A 16,741-nucleotide genomic window follows, 5' to 3' on the forward strand; every position below is an offset into this window, starting at 1 on the left:
AAAATTGTCATTCCCAGGGACCAAAAAAGTCTTAAAGTCTTATTTTTCATGTTTAACTGTTATAGTAGGATAGAGTTCAGTTTGTTAAGGCTCTAATTGTTCTATTATTTTGTACATGACTGTTCCTGTATTTTTTTATTATTTATTTTGTTATGTTGCACATTGCTGTTTTAATAGTGCACACTGCTGCTACCAAAAAAAGCCACTAGATGGCATTAAATATATATATCTTAATTAAATTATTTAAATTTGACCTTTAGTGTCTAATGTGGTGTATTACAGATCACTTGTATCACTTTGCATCACTTATATCAAGCCCACCTTTTGAAATAAGATATTGTAAATTTGGTGAATCAAACCAATGACTGACCATAGACTAATCTAAAACTGGCATAGGCCTCTCTGCTGTAAAAAAAAAAAAAGAAAATCGAGAATCGAATCGAATCGTGACTCTAAAATCGGAAATAAAATCGAATCGAGGATTTAGAGAATAGTGACACCCCTAGTAATTACCACCCACAGTAGGCAGTAAGTGCATTGGATGGTAATGATCGTGACCGGTGACATCTGGCTAAAATGATCCATGCAAAAATCTAGAAACTTTGGCACAAATGACATCCATATTTAATGCAAGAGGCTTGCCACACATATCACATTTTTTAGGTTACATTTGGTATACCAGTGTATAGGAATTACAGCTATTGTTTTTTTCTGTTTACTATTATTGAATTACATGGTTATTTATATGTAATTACATAATTTACATTAATTGTAAATTAATTAATTTCATTCCCATTGTAACTCTGAAGAGGTCATTATTATTTATCTGGCCAATTGGCCCACCCATTTATCTGCTAGCCAGCTGTATATCCCCTATAACTAGTGATTCCACAACACAAGGAGGGTGACTAGCACACACCTCCTCAAACACATGTCAGGTCAGACTCCGCCTGTTTTCTAACTGCTGCTGTTGCAGATTTACTGTGTAGCATCACAGCGCACTCGGAGGAAAGCGCAGCGACTCAGTTCCAATACATCAGCTCACAGACACAGCCTTGTGCTGATCGACATCACCCTTTGTAGTGATATGGGGAGAGAGTGCCATCTACCCAATTGTGCTCTCTCAGGGCTCCAGCAGCTGATGACAAGCTGCATGACCAGGATTCGAACTAGCCCCTATGCATATACATGATATAAGACTCTTTTTTCTCTCTCTCTCTCCTCAGGTGGACACACATATCCACGCTTCGTCCTGCATGAATCAGAAGCACCTGCTGCGCTTCATTAAGAGAGCGATGAAGAAGTATCCTAAAGAGACAGTCCACGTGGAGAAAGGACGAGAACAGACGCTTATGGAAGTCTTCGAGAGCATGAACCTCACAGCCTTCGATCTCAGTGTGGACACGCTGGACATGCATGCAGTAAGAAGCTTCAGATCTTTAAATCGTTCCACTGTGCCGGTTTGATAAAGACTTTTAACATAGAATAATGAAGCCTTTCAGACATGCACAGAGAATTTCTTACTGATCTGGACATATTACAGATTTTCACCAAACAGGTTCGAACCCCTGCTCATGCAGTTTTGTCATCAAGCTGCCGGCGCTCAGAGGGAGCAAAATTGGCCCTGCTCCCTCTGGGTGGGTAGGCTACTCGACAATGCTGCATCAACAGAAGCTCGAAAAGAAGCGGTAGCTGGCTTCACATGAATCGGAGGAGGCATGTGTTAGTCTTCACCCTCCTGGTGTGTTGGGGCATCACTAGTGATAGGGGGAGTCCTAATGAGTGGGTTGGGTAATTGGCCGTGTAAATTGGGGAGAAAATGGGAAAAATTAGAAATAAAATGATAAAAAATATCACTTATGTTTTTAATGTAATAATTGTAGCAGGCTGGTAAAGTATTTTTTTCTTAGGTGTCATACATGTTGGTTAATGTGCTCAAAAATATAATTAAGTAACGTCACTGTTTCCACTGGGCTGCTCAAAACATCAGTGTCAGCAGGACCAGATCCAGCTTTACAGAAAAACTCCAGTTCTCTAATATTCGTGTCCTCTTTCTCTGCTCAGGATCGCAACACTTTCCACCGCTTTGACAAATTTAACGCCAAATACAACCCCATCGGAGAGTCCATCCTCCGAGAGATCTTCATCAAAACAGACAACCACGTCGAAGGGAAGTACTTTGGACACATTATCAAGGTACAGTGATACTGTGTTATAGTCACACACTGTCAGCTGTGGGTAATTCTACAGAAATGGACAAAAATGTGTTTCTTTGAAAGAAAAATCTTTAATGGACTTTAATTCACTATAAAATATAAAATATTTACATAAATTAGACATATAAAAGCAATATAAAAAAACACATTCTACTAAACTGTCAAACAAAAAGCACGTATATCCAAATCTTTATCATATTCAGTGAAATTCAGTTTTGTGTTCATAATATACAATGTATTTACGTTACTAAGCATACACTCAGTAAACTCAGTAAAAGTGGACACCTTAGCTTGTTTCTCAACATTTTTGTGGACCCAGTATGAAATGTGACTGAGGTGCATCTGCAATATCTTATCCATAAATTCTTTAAACAGTAGTAATTATCAGACCCGCTCTACTGACTAATAGACCCGCTCTACTGAGTTTTTACTGAACTGGGAAAAAAATCTACTTTTAGCTACAGTTCACTAGAGAGCTGGAATTCACTATAGGAAATTGTGAAACTCAGCTCACTGGTGTCACTTAACTTAATTTCTAACCAGAAAGAAAATTAGTTTTTCTGTTACCTTTTTGTTTATTTTATTTATTTTACCATTTTATTTGTTTACTTTTTCTATTTTACCTTTTACCCTTTTTATTAATTTAATTTCACGTTTTTATTTATTTAATATTTACGTTTTGGCCCTTTACCTTTTTATTTCATTTATTTTGTCTTATGATTTATTCTACTTTCTGTTTTACTTTTAATTTTATTTCCATCATTTACTTTTTTTTTATAATCTTTGTGTTATTTTAGCTACTAGATTTTTTAGTTTCTATTTCTTTACTTGTGTTCATACTTTATTATTAATCTCTTTATTTACATTTTATTGCTTAACATTTCAGCCTGTCAGCTTATCTTTTTATTTTGAATTACTTTATTTACTCTTAATTATTGATTGATTGATTGATTGATTGATTGATTGATTGACAGTATACTGTTTGAATAAATAGTCAGTAAAATATTCTGCACTTGATTTAATGCGATGTGTTTATCTGTGATTGTAATACATGCAGTGAAGCCTATGTAAACCGTTGCATGTCTCCCTCTGCTGTTCATGATGTGCTGGTGCGTGTAGGAGGTGATGGCGGATCTGGAGGAGAGTAAATATCAGAATGTTGAGCTGCGTCTCTCCATCTACGGACGCTCCAGAGACGAGTGGGATAAACTGGCTCAGTGGGCCGTCAAACACCAGGTTTACTCCGACAACGTTCGCTGGCTCGTCCAGGTGCCTCGACTATTGTAAGTGTTCAAATAAAAACACTCTTTTTCTTTTAAAACCCATAAAATGAAAGGCCTAGATGTAAGTCTGTAGTTAAGTTTTTGTAATTTTGGTTGGCCGGTCACTCCTGGGAAGGTTCTCCAGTGTTTTATGTTTTCTCCACAGTGAATCACTGTGGTTCTGTGGTGTCCAAAAGCTTTAGAAATGACTTTGTAACCTTTTCCAGACTGATAGATGATCAATGACTTTGTTTTCTCATCTGTTTTTGGTAAGGTTTCTTTAGATTGGGGCACAATGTGTTGCTTTTTGAGATCTTTTGTCTGCTTCATGTTGTCATGTTGAACTTGTGATTAATAACAGTTAATTTATGGCGGGCAAACACTTTTTCACAAAGGGCCAGATTGGTTTGGATATTTTTTTGTTTCTTTAATAAATGAAATCATCATTTAAAAAGTGTGTTTTATATTTATTCAGGTTATATTTGTTTGATATTAAAGTTTGTTTGATAATCTGAAAAATGTAAGTATGACAGAAATGCAAAATAAAAAGAAAATGAAAATGCAGCAGGGGGGATACTTTTTTACACCACTGTAAAAAAAGATCATATATAATAACCCTGAGTAATTAATTGTTCTATATGTTTCTGGATATGAGATAAACTTGGTGGACAGGAAAACACAAAAGGGAAAAAAACACAACAGAAATCATGGACAAAAATAAAAATAAAAACACAGACTATCTGGCCTTGCTAAAATGCCATTTATTTACATTACCTTGCCATGGACAGCATGACCATTGTTCAGCCTCTCTCACAAGATAACACCTCACGACTTAATTCAAATACTTAAAGTAAATGAGTGGGCATTTCCACGCTGTTCCCTGGTGTAACACTTCTTTATCAGTGTTAGATGCTGCTGTCTCATGATGCTCTTATGGTATATCAGTGTATTTGTGTTCAGAATCACTACTTTTACTATAGAACTCTAGTTCAGGTGTGATATCCCAGTGGGCAGCTGCAGATTATAGGAATAGTAATAAGTTAAAATCATTGGTCTGTAACTTTGGGCTGGTTGTGTTCCTCCTCTACAGCGACGTTTATCACACCAAACGACAGCTCAGCACTTTCCAGGAGATGCTGGAGAACATCTTCCTGCCTCTGTTTGAAGCAACAATCAACCCAAGCAGCCACCCTGAGCTGCACCTGTACCTTCAGCATGTAAGTGACACCTCACCTCACCTATATCACACGTTGTCCAACTAGATCTCATTCCTGCCTTTTTTTTTAATAAACTAAGTTAGGATTTCTCAGCCTTTTCTATTTCACGTCATATCTGAACTAGAAAGCATGACATCACACAAGGAAAAAACTCAGCGTTTTAGGTAAATTTGTCTTTTACCTCTCAAGTCTTGACACTTTAACCCTATTTGTATTTATATTATTTACTTTTTCTAAAGAAGAGTGGCATTATTTCTTTTTTGTCCAAGAAACTCCTTCTCTGATAAGCTAATTGCCTTCATCAGTTGTTAGATCGTTGTTTTACTGAAGACATTTATGTGATACATTTTTATTTCTTTGTTTCTATTAATGGTTATAATATATTTATAGTTTAAACATCAGTGATCATGGTTAGTTTTTCTCATTTTTTGTAAATTTAAAGTGCTGTAACTGGCCCATTACAGACAACTGACTCTTTCTAAAGATGGGCTTGTTGTTTTATTTTTCCACTGGTTTAGAAAAATTATTGGCTAAGGATTGGCTAATTGGCCCTCCAACATGGCACTGTGTCAGTGTTCTGTATCTGACTCCTGCTGTGTCTTTCAGGTGGTCGGGTTCGACAGCGTGGACGACGAGTCCAAACCAGAGCAGCACATCTTTAACCTGGACAGTCCTTTACCTGCCAACTGGATAGAGGAAGATAATCCACCTTACTCCTACTATCTCTACTACATGTACGCCAATATGACTGTGCTCAACCACCTGCGCAGGTAAGACTCTGGTATTGGGAGCCAGAGAGAGCACAGTTAGCCTTCCGGTACATGAACACTAGTAGCACTTAAGCCTTGACGCATCCTATTCATTTCAATGGAGGGAGCTGCCGCATGCCGCGGTGCATGCTGGGTTGCATTGAACGCAGCCCTGCCTCCAGAGGAAACGTTCAGCAAAGCCCGACTCTATTCAAATGAATCCATCCAGCACAATCAATCAGGGAACAGCAGGATGCGACTTCACACACATGCAAGCCTCACACACACAAAACAAAAGCCATTCAAACACAGAAGAGAAGCTGAAAATGACATAATATAGATTTATAGAACTATAGATTACAATGAGGTTGAAGTGGACACATACTGTTCTTCTTTCTGTGTGGGTAGATGGCACTCTCTCCCCACATCCCCACTGGCACAGGCTGATGTATCTGAGCTGGGCATCCGGCGCTTTCCTCTAAGCATGTAGTTGTCTGACAGTGCTGAATTAGCACTGTCTAACTTTATATGTGTCAGTAAAGGGTGCTCATAGCTTTTCGTACAATATAATATGTATATAAATAAGTCTACAATACAATTTTTGTCAAGTTAAAATAATGATTCAGTTCATTCATAATTCTATTTTGGACACACTTTTATATTTTGCACCAGGAGTGGCACAAAAGTGTCCAAAAGCAGTGTGTAAGACTGGTGGAGGAGAACATGCCAAGATGCATTAAAATTTCAATTAATAACCAGGGTCCTTCCACCAAATATTGATTTCTGAACTAAACTTTGAAACTTTATGAATATGAACTTGTTTTCTTTGGATTATTTGAGGTCTGAAAGCTCTGCATCTTTTTTGTTATTTTTAGCCATTTCTCATTCTTTTCAAATAAATGCCTTAAATTACAATATTTTATTTAGAATTTGGGAGAAATATTGTCTGTAGTTTATAGAATAAACCACAATGTTCATTTTACTCAAACATAAACCTATATATAACAAAATCAGAGAAAGTGGTCTCTTATTTTTTTTATTATTCTGTACATTTGAATAGCATTAGCATTACAGTGAAGAATACTGTGTTTATTTTGCATATAAAGTTACACATTTGCTAGTGATTTTCTCAATAATGATAATATAAAAATATGGAACTATTGATATTTTTAATGAACTTTTTTTTTCAACAATCTCTTTTTCCTTATAGGAAAAGGAACTTCAACACATTTGTGCTCAGGCCGCACTGTGGTGAGGCAGGACCCATTCACCATCTGGTGTCTGGCTTCATGCTCTCAGAGAACATCTCCCACGGCCTACTGCTCAGAAAGGTAGAAAATTAACCTTTTTCTTTTCTTTTCTTAATTTTTAGATAGTCATATACTATGTAATTTTTTGACAGAAGTCATGGGAGACAATATTAGTCCTATGTCACAAGACCTTTTACATTAAATGAAATAGTAGATCATAATCTAAAAATAAATGTATGTAACAAATGGAAAGATCTTGAAAATGATGATACCATTTGGGACATGTACCAGGTACCACATCACAAGACTTTTTCATAAAATGAAATAGTAGCTCATAAAAAAAATAATAAAATAAAAAAATTATGATATATTTTGTTGATTTTATGTCAGAACTTATGGGACATAAGAAATCTTTAATAGTCATATGTCCCATAACATTTAACCTGTCAGTAGTGGTTCTATAGTGGTCAGTGTTGGGCACGTTACTTTGAAAAAGTAATTAGTTATAGTTACTCGTTACTTCTCCAAAAAAGTAACTGAGTTACTAACGGAGTTACTCCACTATAAAAGTAATTAGTTACCAGTAAAAGTAACTATCGCGTTACTTTTATTATTCGCCCATCAAAAAAAGGAAATCAATTATGCATTTACTATTATTATTAGAAAAATAACAAAAAATAACAAACGAAAATAAACCCAAAATGTTGACAAAAATATAATCTAACGAATTTCAAAAAAATTAAACGAAATTTTCCACACAACCAAAGAAAATTACTAAAACTTGTAATACTGAAAAAAGCGGAAAAACGCGTCTGGGGATGAAATTTAACAAACCAAGCCACACTCAAAAGAAATATGTATATATAAAACAAAATAATGGACAAAAACAACAATTTAATGCCCGTTAAAATGGTATTAATATAACAGCTTCACCAAAAGAGAATAGAGCTTAGATCGGGCCCAAAAAATCCGACCCAGCCGGAGCCCGTGCACATTCTGCCCAAGCCCGAACCATAAACTGTCATTATGAGCCTGACCCGATCCGCCCCATAAACTGTCTGTTTTCGGGCTGATTGAATGAGCGAAATATAATCAGAATTATGTTAATTAACACTGTAACATAGAAGCATAGAACTATTATTTAATTTAAATGATTTTTAAGAACAGCTACACACAATGCTGCAAGTCAAACGCGGAGGCGTTCACGTGCGCCCAGAGCTACGTGATTACATTTTTCATTTTTATTATAGTTTAATTTTATTTTGTTTTTATTTTTTCTGTTCATTTTAGGGTGGCTTTTCATTTTAGGCGCTTTACACAAGAACTAACGGACCACGAGTGCCGCGCGCTCGGCACAACAACTCCCGCTGTACAACTCCGCTGTACAACAGCGCTTATAAATAAATTAAACACAAAAATGAGGGTATTCTATTAGTAATTTCAGTTCGTTTTAGTTAGTTTTATAAACACAAAATACAGTTCGAGATAGTTATGTTTTTCCTTTTAATTACCGTTTTTATTAGATTCAGTTAACACAAATGTTTTTCACTTTCAATTTTCGCTATTTCGTTCGCTTTAGTGAACAATAATAATTGGTTACTTAGCAACATTGTGATTATCACACCAGAGCTTTATATAAAATAAAAATAGGAGCCTGATTTCGGGTCGGTCCTCAGGTCAGGTGGGATTCGGGCAGAGAATCTAAGCTCTAAAATAGAAAGCAGCAGCACCACAAAAACCGGAGCAGCTAAAAAGAGCTTAACGTCCTTAATTCGGAACTTGGGTTGTCCACGGCAATCACTGAATTGATTAGAGCACGCAAATCGTCACAATTGTGCCTCACTTCACCACGCCAAACCACAGGCACAGCGGCCAGAAGCTCAAGTTCACCGGACAGAGGAGTTGTTAACCAGGGCAAAGCGAAATAAAAAAAAAAGTTCATAGAGCTGCTAAAGTAACGTGCAGTAACGGGGTGTCGGAAATGGTAACGGCGTTATAGTTACAGTCATAGTAATTAGTTAGATTACTCGTTACTGAAAAAAAGTAACGGCGTTAGTAACGCCGTTAGTTTTAACGCCGTTACTCCCAACACTGATAGTGGTTCTATATAGAACCATCCTAATCTGTTCTGTTGTCTGATTGGTTGTACTGATGAAGAACTCTGCTGTGTCTCTGTGTTTCTCTCCAGGCTCCGGTGCTGCAGTATCTGTATTACCTGGCTCAGATTGGCATTGCCATGTCTCCTCTCAGCAACAACAGCCTGTTTCTCAGCTACCACCGCAACCCGTTGCCAGAGTACCTTTCTCGAGGCCTCATGGTCTCCTTATCTACTGATGACCCTCTCCAGTTCCACTTCACAAAGGTGAGCTCCTCCTTATCCACCAGCATGGCCTCTGCTTCCCCTGATATAGACTCAGCTCGTTCACTGTGACTCTGGGTTCAGTTTCTCCAGTGGAGATACAGTTTCAGCTAATAATACAACTGTTCTCTTTGAAGATGAGAAGAAGATGAACTGAGCCATAACCTTTTTAGTCTTAGTGAGTCTTAGTAGCTTTGTAGTGCTTTGGCTTGCTCACAAAATTGCAAAACTTCGCAAGAAACCATGGCCTCCTCTAAACAGCACTATGAAATTAAAAATAATTAAAGCCAATAATTTAAAACATGTATATTTGATCACTGAAGGCCTTGGGGACAAGATTATTCTGATTAAACGTTTTAACACCCCAAATTGTGCACTGTTTTACTATGCAGCAATACATAATATCACAGTAAATATTACATTTTTTTATAGTAATGAGAAGAAAATCTTTTTTTTATTAGTCAGATGTTTTAAAAGGAATCTGCAATCTATTTGTGTGCACTGGTGTTTGGAGAAGAAATGGTGCAGAGTTTCATTAAAAGAACATCTTTTCAGCTGTTATGTTTAAGGCCTGTGTTGTAGCCAGTGACACAGGGAACATTTCACTAGTAACATGCGAATATATTTAATTAAATACCATCTTATTCTGAATATGTAAAAAATAAAAAAAAGCTGGTCTCAGAGTGGTCCAACAGACTAAGGCCCTGTCACTATGATCGGGAGATCGCTGGTTCGAATCCCGGTCATTCAGCTCGGCATCAGCTGTTGGAGCCCTGAGAGAGCACAACTGGCTTCGTTCTCTCTGGATGGGTAGATGGCGCTCTTTCACCTCGTCACTCCTATGCTATTTCACATATACTGAGTGTGTTTGTGTGTGTGTTTCAGGAGCCACTGATGGAGGAGTACAGTATAGCTGCTCAGGTGTGGAAGCTGAGCTCCTGTGATATGTGTGAACTGGCCAGAAACAGCGTCCTCATGAGCGGTTTCTCCCACGAGGTACTAACTCACTCACACACACTCACACACAATCTAAATTTATCACTCTCATGCCCTGAGCCAATGAGAATGCTCTTTTCATGGTGACCATATGATAAGCTACTACATCATCCCAATCTTAAGGCATCTACTGTTTATGTATGTGTATGTGACATGTACAGCTTTTCTTTACAAATGTATTTTTTTATATATATATATATACTAGTTTAAACTTAAAAAAAGTTTAATATCTTTGAAAAGTACTTCAGTACTTTCAGTAATTCAGTTCAAAATGTGAAGCCCACATTATATAGATTATTATAGTATTACACACAGAGTTTGTAATCTATTTTAAGCATTTATTTCTTTTATTATTGATGATTACAGCTTACAGCCAATCAAAACCCAAAAATCCATGTCTCAGAAAATTTGAATATTATATTGGTACTTTTAGCAGTGTGGGCAGTGTGCCAGGTCCTGCTGGAAAATAAAATCTGGGAAAACACTGCACTGATTTTGGACTTGATATAACACAGTGGATCAACACCAGCAGATGACATTTCTCTCCAAACCATCACTGATTGGTGACCTCAAGCAGTTTGGACTGTGCATCTCTCCACTCTTCCTCCACACTCTGCTCCCTTGATTTACAAATGAAATGTAAAATTTACTGATGATCAGTGATGGTTTGAAGAGTCATGTCTGTCATCTGCTGGTGTTGATCCACTGTGTTTTATTATCAAGTCTAAAGTCAGTGCAGTGTTTTCCCTGAAAATCTTACAGCACTTCATGCTTCCCTCTGCTGACAACTTTTATGGAGATGTGGATTTCATTTTCCAGCAGGACTTGGCACACTGCCCACACTGCCTGAAGTACCAATGGGTCTTATATAATATCGTAATTTTCCGAGACACTGATTTTTAAAAGAAATAAATCAAAATAGAAAATAAAAATAGATCATTCTGTGTGTAATACATCTGTATAATATTTGAGTTTTACATTTTAAACTGAATTGCTGAAATAAAGTAACTTTTCAATGATATTAATTTTATTGTAGATGCTCTTGTATATATATGAACACGCCTGATTTGCCTCTCCTCTCTGTTTAGATGAAGAGTTACTGGCTGGGGCCCAAATACATCAAAGAAGGCCAGGAAAGCAACGACATCCGCCGGACCAACGTGCCGGATATCCGCCTGGCGTACCGCTTTGAGACCATGTGTGAGGAGCTGAATCTGATCACCCAGGCCGTGAGGAGCGAGGAGCTGGAGACTATAGAGGAGGAGGGCTCTCTGTGTATGAGCGCAGTGCCCAGTGACCAGTAGACATGAGCGAGAGGAGGCTTTTGGGCGGCAGAAAGACAAATTGAATGAAAACACACTGAGGAGATGTGATGTATTGAGTGAGGAATTTGATTCAAATGTGTTTCCATCATCATAGCACAGTTATATCAGTTGTTATTAATGAGAAGATGAGCCACTGGTAAAACATGAAGGGGAGTTCTTATAATGCTCAACATGGCTTCTATTTAGAGACAAATCCCTGCCTTTTATCAAAAAGAACCAATCAGCTTTCTGCTTACGATGTGAGTAGAGGAAGTTTAGTGTCCCTCAATGTGGAGATCTGTGCAAGCGCAGCAGCCATAACAAGTCAAAAAATCACATTTTGTGCATATTTGAGTCAAATGCTATAATCTATTAACAAAGTTTTTGTCTTAATTTATCACCAGGGTGGAGTAACAAAGCCAGGCCATAGTCAGTCCCATTTAGCAGCTGCATTTAAAACAATTAAACCCCATCAAGCTGCCGGTGCTCAGAGTTAGCAAAATTGGCCCTGCTCTCTCCCCACATCACTAAAGTGTGATGTCCGCAGCACAGGGCGTCTGTGAGCTGATGTATCAGAACCGAGTCACTAAACAAACAAACAAACATCAAACTAAACTAAACAAACACAAATAAACGCCTAAACACACATATAGACACATATATAACATAACTCTACCCAGAAACAACATAAAATCCCCCAAAATGAACAAAGGGCAAATGCTGAGGATGCTGGAAACCTCTCAGAGAACTTATAAGCAAACCCAAACCACAATATGTTGTTTAAATAGTATTTTGACTCACATCTTTGAGTATTTTGGTCTCTTCCCATTTAAAGAAATGGGATGCAGGTCTTGTATGACTGGAGATAAGTGCCAGGAGGAGTGGCAAAGATGTTTTCAGAGTGAACAGACTTGACTATAAGGACTAACTGCTACTACAACTGACTGAAAGACATCACTGTATTGATGGAATATGTGGTATTCTTAAGTAAATGCTGTACGCACATTTGAATCAAGTCATTTGGTAACACTTTACTTGGATGGTCCATTTTATGGCCTTGTTGATGCTCAACTGACATTCAACTAACACTGAATTGAATGTCCATTAAATTTAACTTAACCCTATGTTGAATGTAAATGATTCAAAATAGAACCTACCCGTACACCTTACCCTAACCTTAACCCTTAATCAACCCTAAAATTAAACCCTACACCTAACCCTAACCTTAACCCTTAATCAACCATATAATCAAACCCTACACCTAACCCTAACCTTAACCCTTAATCAACCCTAAAATCTAACCCTACACCTTACCCTAACCTTAACCCTTAATCAACCCTAAAATTAAACCCTACACCTAACCATAACCTTAACCCTTAATCAACCCTAAAATCTAACCCTACACCTAACCCTACCCTTAACCCTTAATCAACCATATAATCAAACCCTACACCTTACCCTAACCTTAACCCTTAATCAACCCTACAATCTAACCCTACACCTAACCCTAACCTTAACCTAAACTTAAAATCTAACCCTAAAATAAAATAAAATATTAAGATAAGCGTTTGGATTAGAGTTGAATGTAGGGTTATATTCAATAGAGAATCATTTACTTTCACCTTTTACTTAATTTGCATTTAATAGACATGTAGTTGAATGTTAGTTGAATGTCAGTTGAGCATCAAAGAGGCCATCAAATGGACCATCCAAGTAAAGTGTTACCAGTCATTTCAGTTCATCATTATTCTCAGTGTGGAACGTACTCTGACTTGAGTACGGACTCAGAACGACATATCTGAAAATAGTCAGAACTACCTGCAGTAGGAATGCAATGCTATTCCCCAAGGCTATACACCTCATATTGTCGACAACTAGTGATCAGTGATTTTGCACAAGTGATCAAAGCTCCAGTCAGGAACTGCTGAAGCTTCGCCATGAATCCAGAACTTCTTCCGAGTTGACTTCCAGCAAGCATGGCATTAGTACTGTTATTGCAGTTTTGGCACAGTTTTGTGTTGTTGCTACTTGTTGCTAAGTCCTTGTTTACTGCATTATCATTATACACCCGTCGTCAAAGAAATGGTGGCAAAAATTATTGCACCCCAAAGGAAATGTCATTGGCTATTTAGAAGGAAGACAAAAAAGGTTAACATGGATAATATATGATTAATAAAAAAATATCAAATAGTATCCCACACATTATCAATCAGTAAAATGACCAGTATGGTATCTGCGTCTTTAAAGCAAGCTCTTGAGACGGCAGCAGTATGTGGACGAGCATTGTCCTGTAGGAATTATGCACCAGAGATTGCGTTCAGAGGATGCAGGACCTTATTACTGTAGCTTTGGACTGTCAATGTGCTTCAAATGAAGAACAAAGGTGATCTAGCATCATAGGAAATTGCACGCCTGACCCAGCCTGAGCCTGTGCACATTCAGCTCGAGCCCGACCCGACTCATAAACTGTCATTATGAGCCTGAGCCCGATTTAAACCAAACATTTTTTATTAAGTAGAGTGTTAAAACTGAGCTTTTTAAAATATTTTCGGGCTGTTTGTATGAGCAAAATCTGTTCAGAATGATGTCAATTAACATTGCGGCACTGAAGAAGCACAGACCTATTATTAAAGAAAAACGTTTATTAAAGCTGTTTTGGGATTTGGGGGATTTAGGGCCCTCTCTGGTGAGAATGGGTGATTGCACGAGAATGCGACAGAAGAATCAATTTAAACTGGGTGGGTGTGATGCGGTCTTCTTTCAGAGCGGAAGAATCCGATTCCAGGTTATGTTCAGTCAGAGAGAAAGAGAGAGAGAGCGCTCAGTCAGAAACTTCACTTCAACTACACACTTTGGTTTTATTATGAGTTAATGAGCTACTGAGCTCTGAGTTTCTTCTTCTGAAGTCTCCATTGCTCCACCAGCCGCTCGCGTTCAGTAAAACTGAGCCGGATCTTCTTTTAGAGGCTGTACATGTGACGCAAGCATATTCTTTACATAGAAAAGCTTCTGCTTTCAGTTTAGAAACCTAGAAATTCTAACCTTCTAACACAGCTTAATGTGTTACTTTGCTATATTGTGATTATCACGCCATAGCTTTATATAAAACAAAAATAGCGTTAAGGAACAGATGCCTACATCACAGACCATTTTCTTAAGCCAGACACAAGCCGGCCCGAGGAAAGTGGTGGAAAATCTCGGCTTAACTAGGCCTGAATTTGGGTGGAGCATCGGGTCGTGCTCGGGCAGAGAATCGAAACTCTACTGCCCACCAAGTTTCATTCCTGTCGGTTGATTCCTTCTGGGTGTAACCATTTTTGTTTTGACGATGGGTGTGAATCTCCTCTGGTAGTGGCAGCAGCTCCTGACTAGAGCTTGAATAGAGACTTATAGAGTAACGGATCACAGATACATCCTACAGTGCATCACGGACATGGCATGGATACCGATGCCATGCTGCAAGGCTGCTAATTTGCACTGTGTCTGTGATTTAAACACACCTCCCTCATCTTTCATTTATTAATGTGTGTGTGTTGTATTTCTTGATTTGACCTGATAGTGCCGTATGGATATTATTGGACTTACTGTTTTACTGTATTCATGTTTTATTGGTGGATTTATCTATTGAGTTTGTTTTGTATACGTGTGTGTACTGAGGTTATTGTCATTGCATTGATATTTATTACTGCAAATCAAAAATGCATTCATATCAGATGAGAAATTTATTTTTTCTCTGGTTAGTATCTCAATATTAAATGATTTTGAGATGTTTCCTGAACATTTGTCCTTAATCTCTTAACTCTCTAGTATTTTTCCCATTTTCTGGCTGAAACTACACACCCCTATATTGAGGTTTTCTACTCAGGTATTTTATAAACTAGATGCATGAAGCAATATTACTGAAATACTTTAAAATTCCAACATAAAATACATAAATATTTGTTTTAATAGTCTGCAAACAAAAATTAGGCACATTTTTATCTTTATAATCTAAATTTTAGTAACTAAATTAAACAGTTTTTGTCCTCCAACATTTTCTGCTTTTGACACTTGTGTCTGAGTCTCTTTATTTCTTATTGTTATTTATGTTTATTATTATTAAAAAATACAATTAAAAATATTAAAAATAGCAAAGGAGAAAATGGTGGGAATGCAAACAAATGACATGCCACATGGCATAGCCCAAACAAAGCAAGTTAAAGAAACTTAGGAAGACTTAAAGAACTTTTCTTTTTTTCTGTGGCTTTCTTTTAACATCTCTTTCTTCCTTTTGTGAGCCTTTTGCTTTTTTGTGAGAACTTTGTTTTTTCAAATTCTCTTTCTCTTTTATCTTTTAACCACTTTTACCAGTTACCCCTCTACAAAGGTGCGACAGAGAACTGAGGTTTGGTAGGGTTTTTAAGCTGCGTCCACAGCTGAGCTAAGCCTGGTCTCCGCTGATTACTGCTGGGGATTCTGGGACTTGTAGTTTTTTGGCCCAAATTTACCAGATCTTCCGCTGCAGTGTCCAGGCCCTCTGCTGGTGGTTGGTAGCACATGCCGCTTTCTTACAGTGTCACCATGTTAACTTTCAATAGTTCACAATTTTGGGTTGACTGAACTGATTTGAAGTTATTCAAGCTGGACTGGACAGCCAGTTTCTCTAAGTGTTATTTTAAAGTCCCCCAACATCTTTAAAATGTAAATAACGAATTTAACTGCAGGTAAGAGTACTTAAAGGGGAAGTCTACAATGCTTTTTAAACCTTTTTTTTTTGTATAATCCAGTGAGATGTAAACATGTAGTCAGTGAGAGAGGTTTAGTGTAAAATGGTGGCATGTATGCGGAATTTTGTATATTTTAAGTAAATTTACATTTAAAAATCTTGTTGTAAAATATTTAGTGGCTTAATTAATTTCGTTTTGTGTCTTTTTTTATTTTTTTAAGCTTGAAAGCTTTGTGAAAGTAATGCACTTAAAAAGATCAGCTTACTATTTTCCGATTTCAAAAAATTAAATTTATAATTTAAAATCTGTTTGATTCACAAGTCAGAAATAAGAATAGTGGTGAGCCATACGATAGATAAATGTAAACCCCCTTTAATTAAAATAAATTCAGCTTAAAACACATATACCGACTTTTAAGCGTCATAGCTTGTAGACTTGCTATGTCTAATTGTGTTTTTACAGTGGTAAACATATTAATGTATATATAGATATATATATATATATATATATATATATTTTTTTTTTAGACACATGACAGAGTTAAGTGTTCAGACCTGCTTGAGGTGTGGTTAGAGTAATGTGTATGGGCTGAGATTAATATAGAATAGAGGGTTTTTAACCGCTGTGTATATAGTGAGGTTTTAAGACACACCCAACTCAACTGTGCTCAGCTCATGTAACA

At 37.1% G+C, this 16,741-nt stretch overlaps 1 protein-coding gene and 1 long non-coding RNA gene across 5 annotated transcripts in view; one reads left to right on the forward strand and one right to left on the reverse strand.

Annotated features, from left to right (window-relative positions):
* ampd2b (adenosine monophosphate deaminase 2b) overlaps positions 1-12,656 on the forward strand; it is a 48,533-nt gene extending 35,877 nt beyond the window's left edge. For all 3 annotated transcript variants that reach the window (XM_049485478.1, XM_049485479.1, XM_049485480.1), the window contains exons 10-18: positions 1,227-1,421; positions 2,065-2,196; positions 3,336-3,499; positions 4,569-4,695; positions 5,302-5,465; positions 6,655-6,775; positions 8,883-9,056; positions 9,939-10,049; positions 11,138-12,656. In XM_049485478.1, coding sequence (XP_049341435.1) covers positions 1,227-1,421; positions 2,065-2,196; positions 3,336-3,499; positions 4,569-4,695; positions 5,302-5,465; positions 6,655-6,775; positions 8,883-9,056; positions 9,939-10,049; positions 11,138-11,353 — 1,404 coding nt within the window. In that variant the 3' untranslated portion in view covers positions 11,354-12,656. The remainder of the gene's footprint in view (positions 1-1,226; positions 1,422-2,064; positions 2,197-3,335; positions 3,500-4,568; positions 4,696-5,301; positions 5,466-6,654; positions 6,776-8,882; positions 9,057-9,938; positions 10,050-11,137) is intronic.
* LOC125806033 (uncharacterized) lies at positions 12,478-12,871 on the reverse strand. Of its 2 annotated transcripts, none has more exons than XR_007441356.1 (3): positions 12,807-12,871; positions 12,663-12,710; positions 12,478-12,566 (listed from the first exon to the last, which is right to left on the reverse strand). It is a non-coding gene; the product is annotated as an uncharacterized LOC125806033 (long non-coding RNA). The 2 variants fall into 2 exon arrangements; XR_007441355.1 differs by having other exon boundaries at positions 12,759-12,835.
* Positions 12,872-16,741: the final 3,870 nt, after the last annotated feature.

This window comes from Astyanax mexicanus, chromosome 12 (genome assembly GCF_023375975.1).
Source record: "Astyanax mexicanus isolate ESR-SI-001 chromosome 12, AstMex3_surface, whole genome shotgun sequence".
NCBI lineage: Eukaryota > Metazoa > Chordata > Actinopteri > Characiformes > Acestrorhamphidae > Astyanax > Astyanax mexicanus.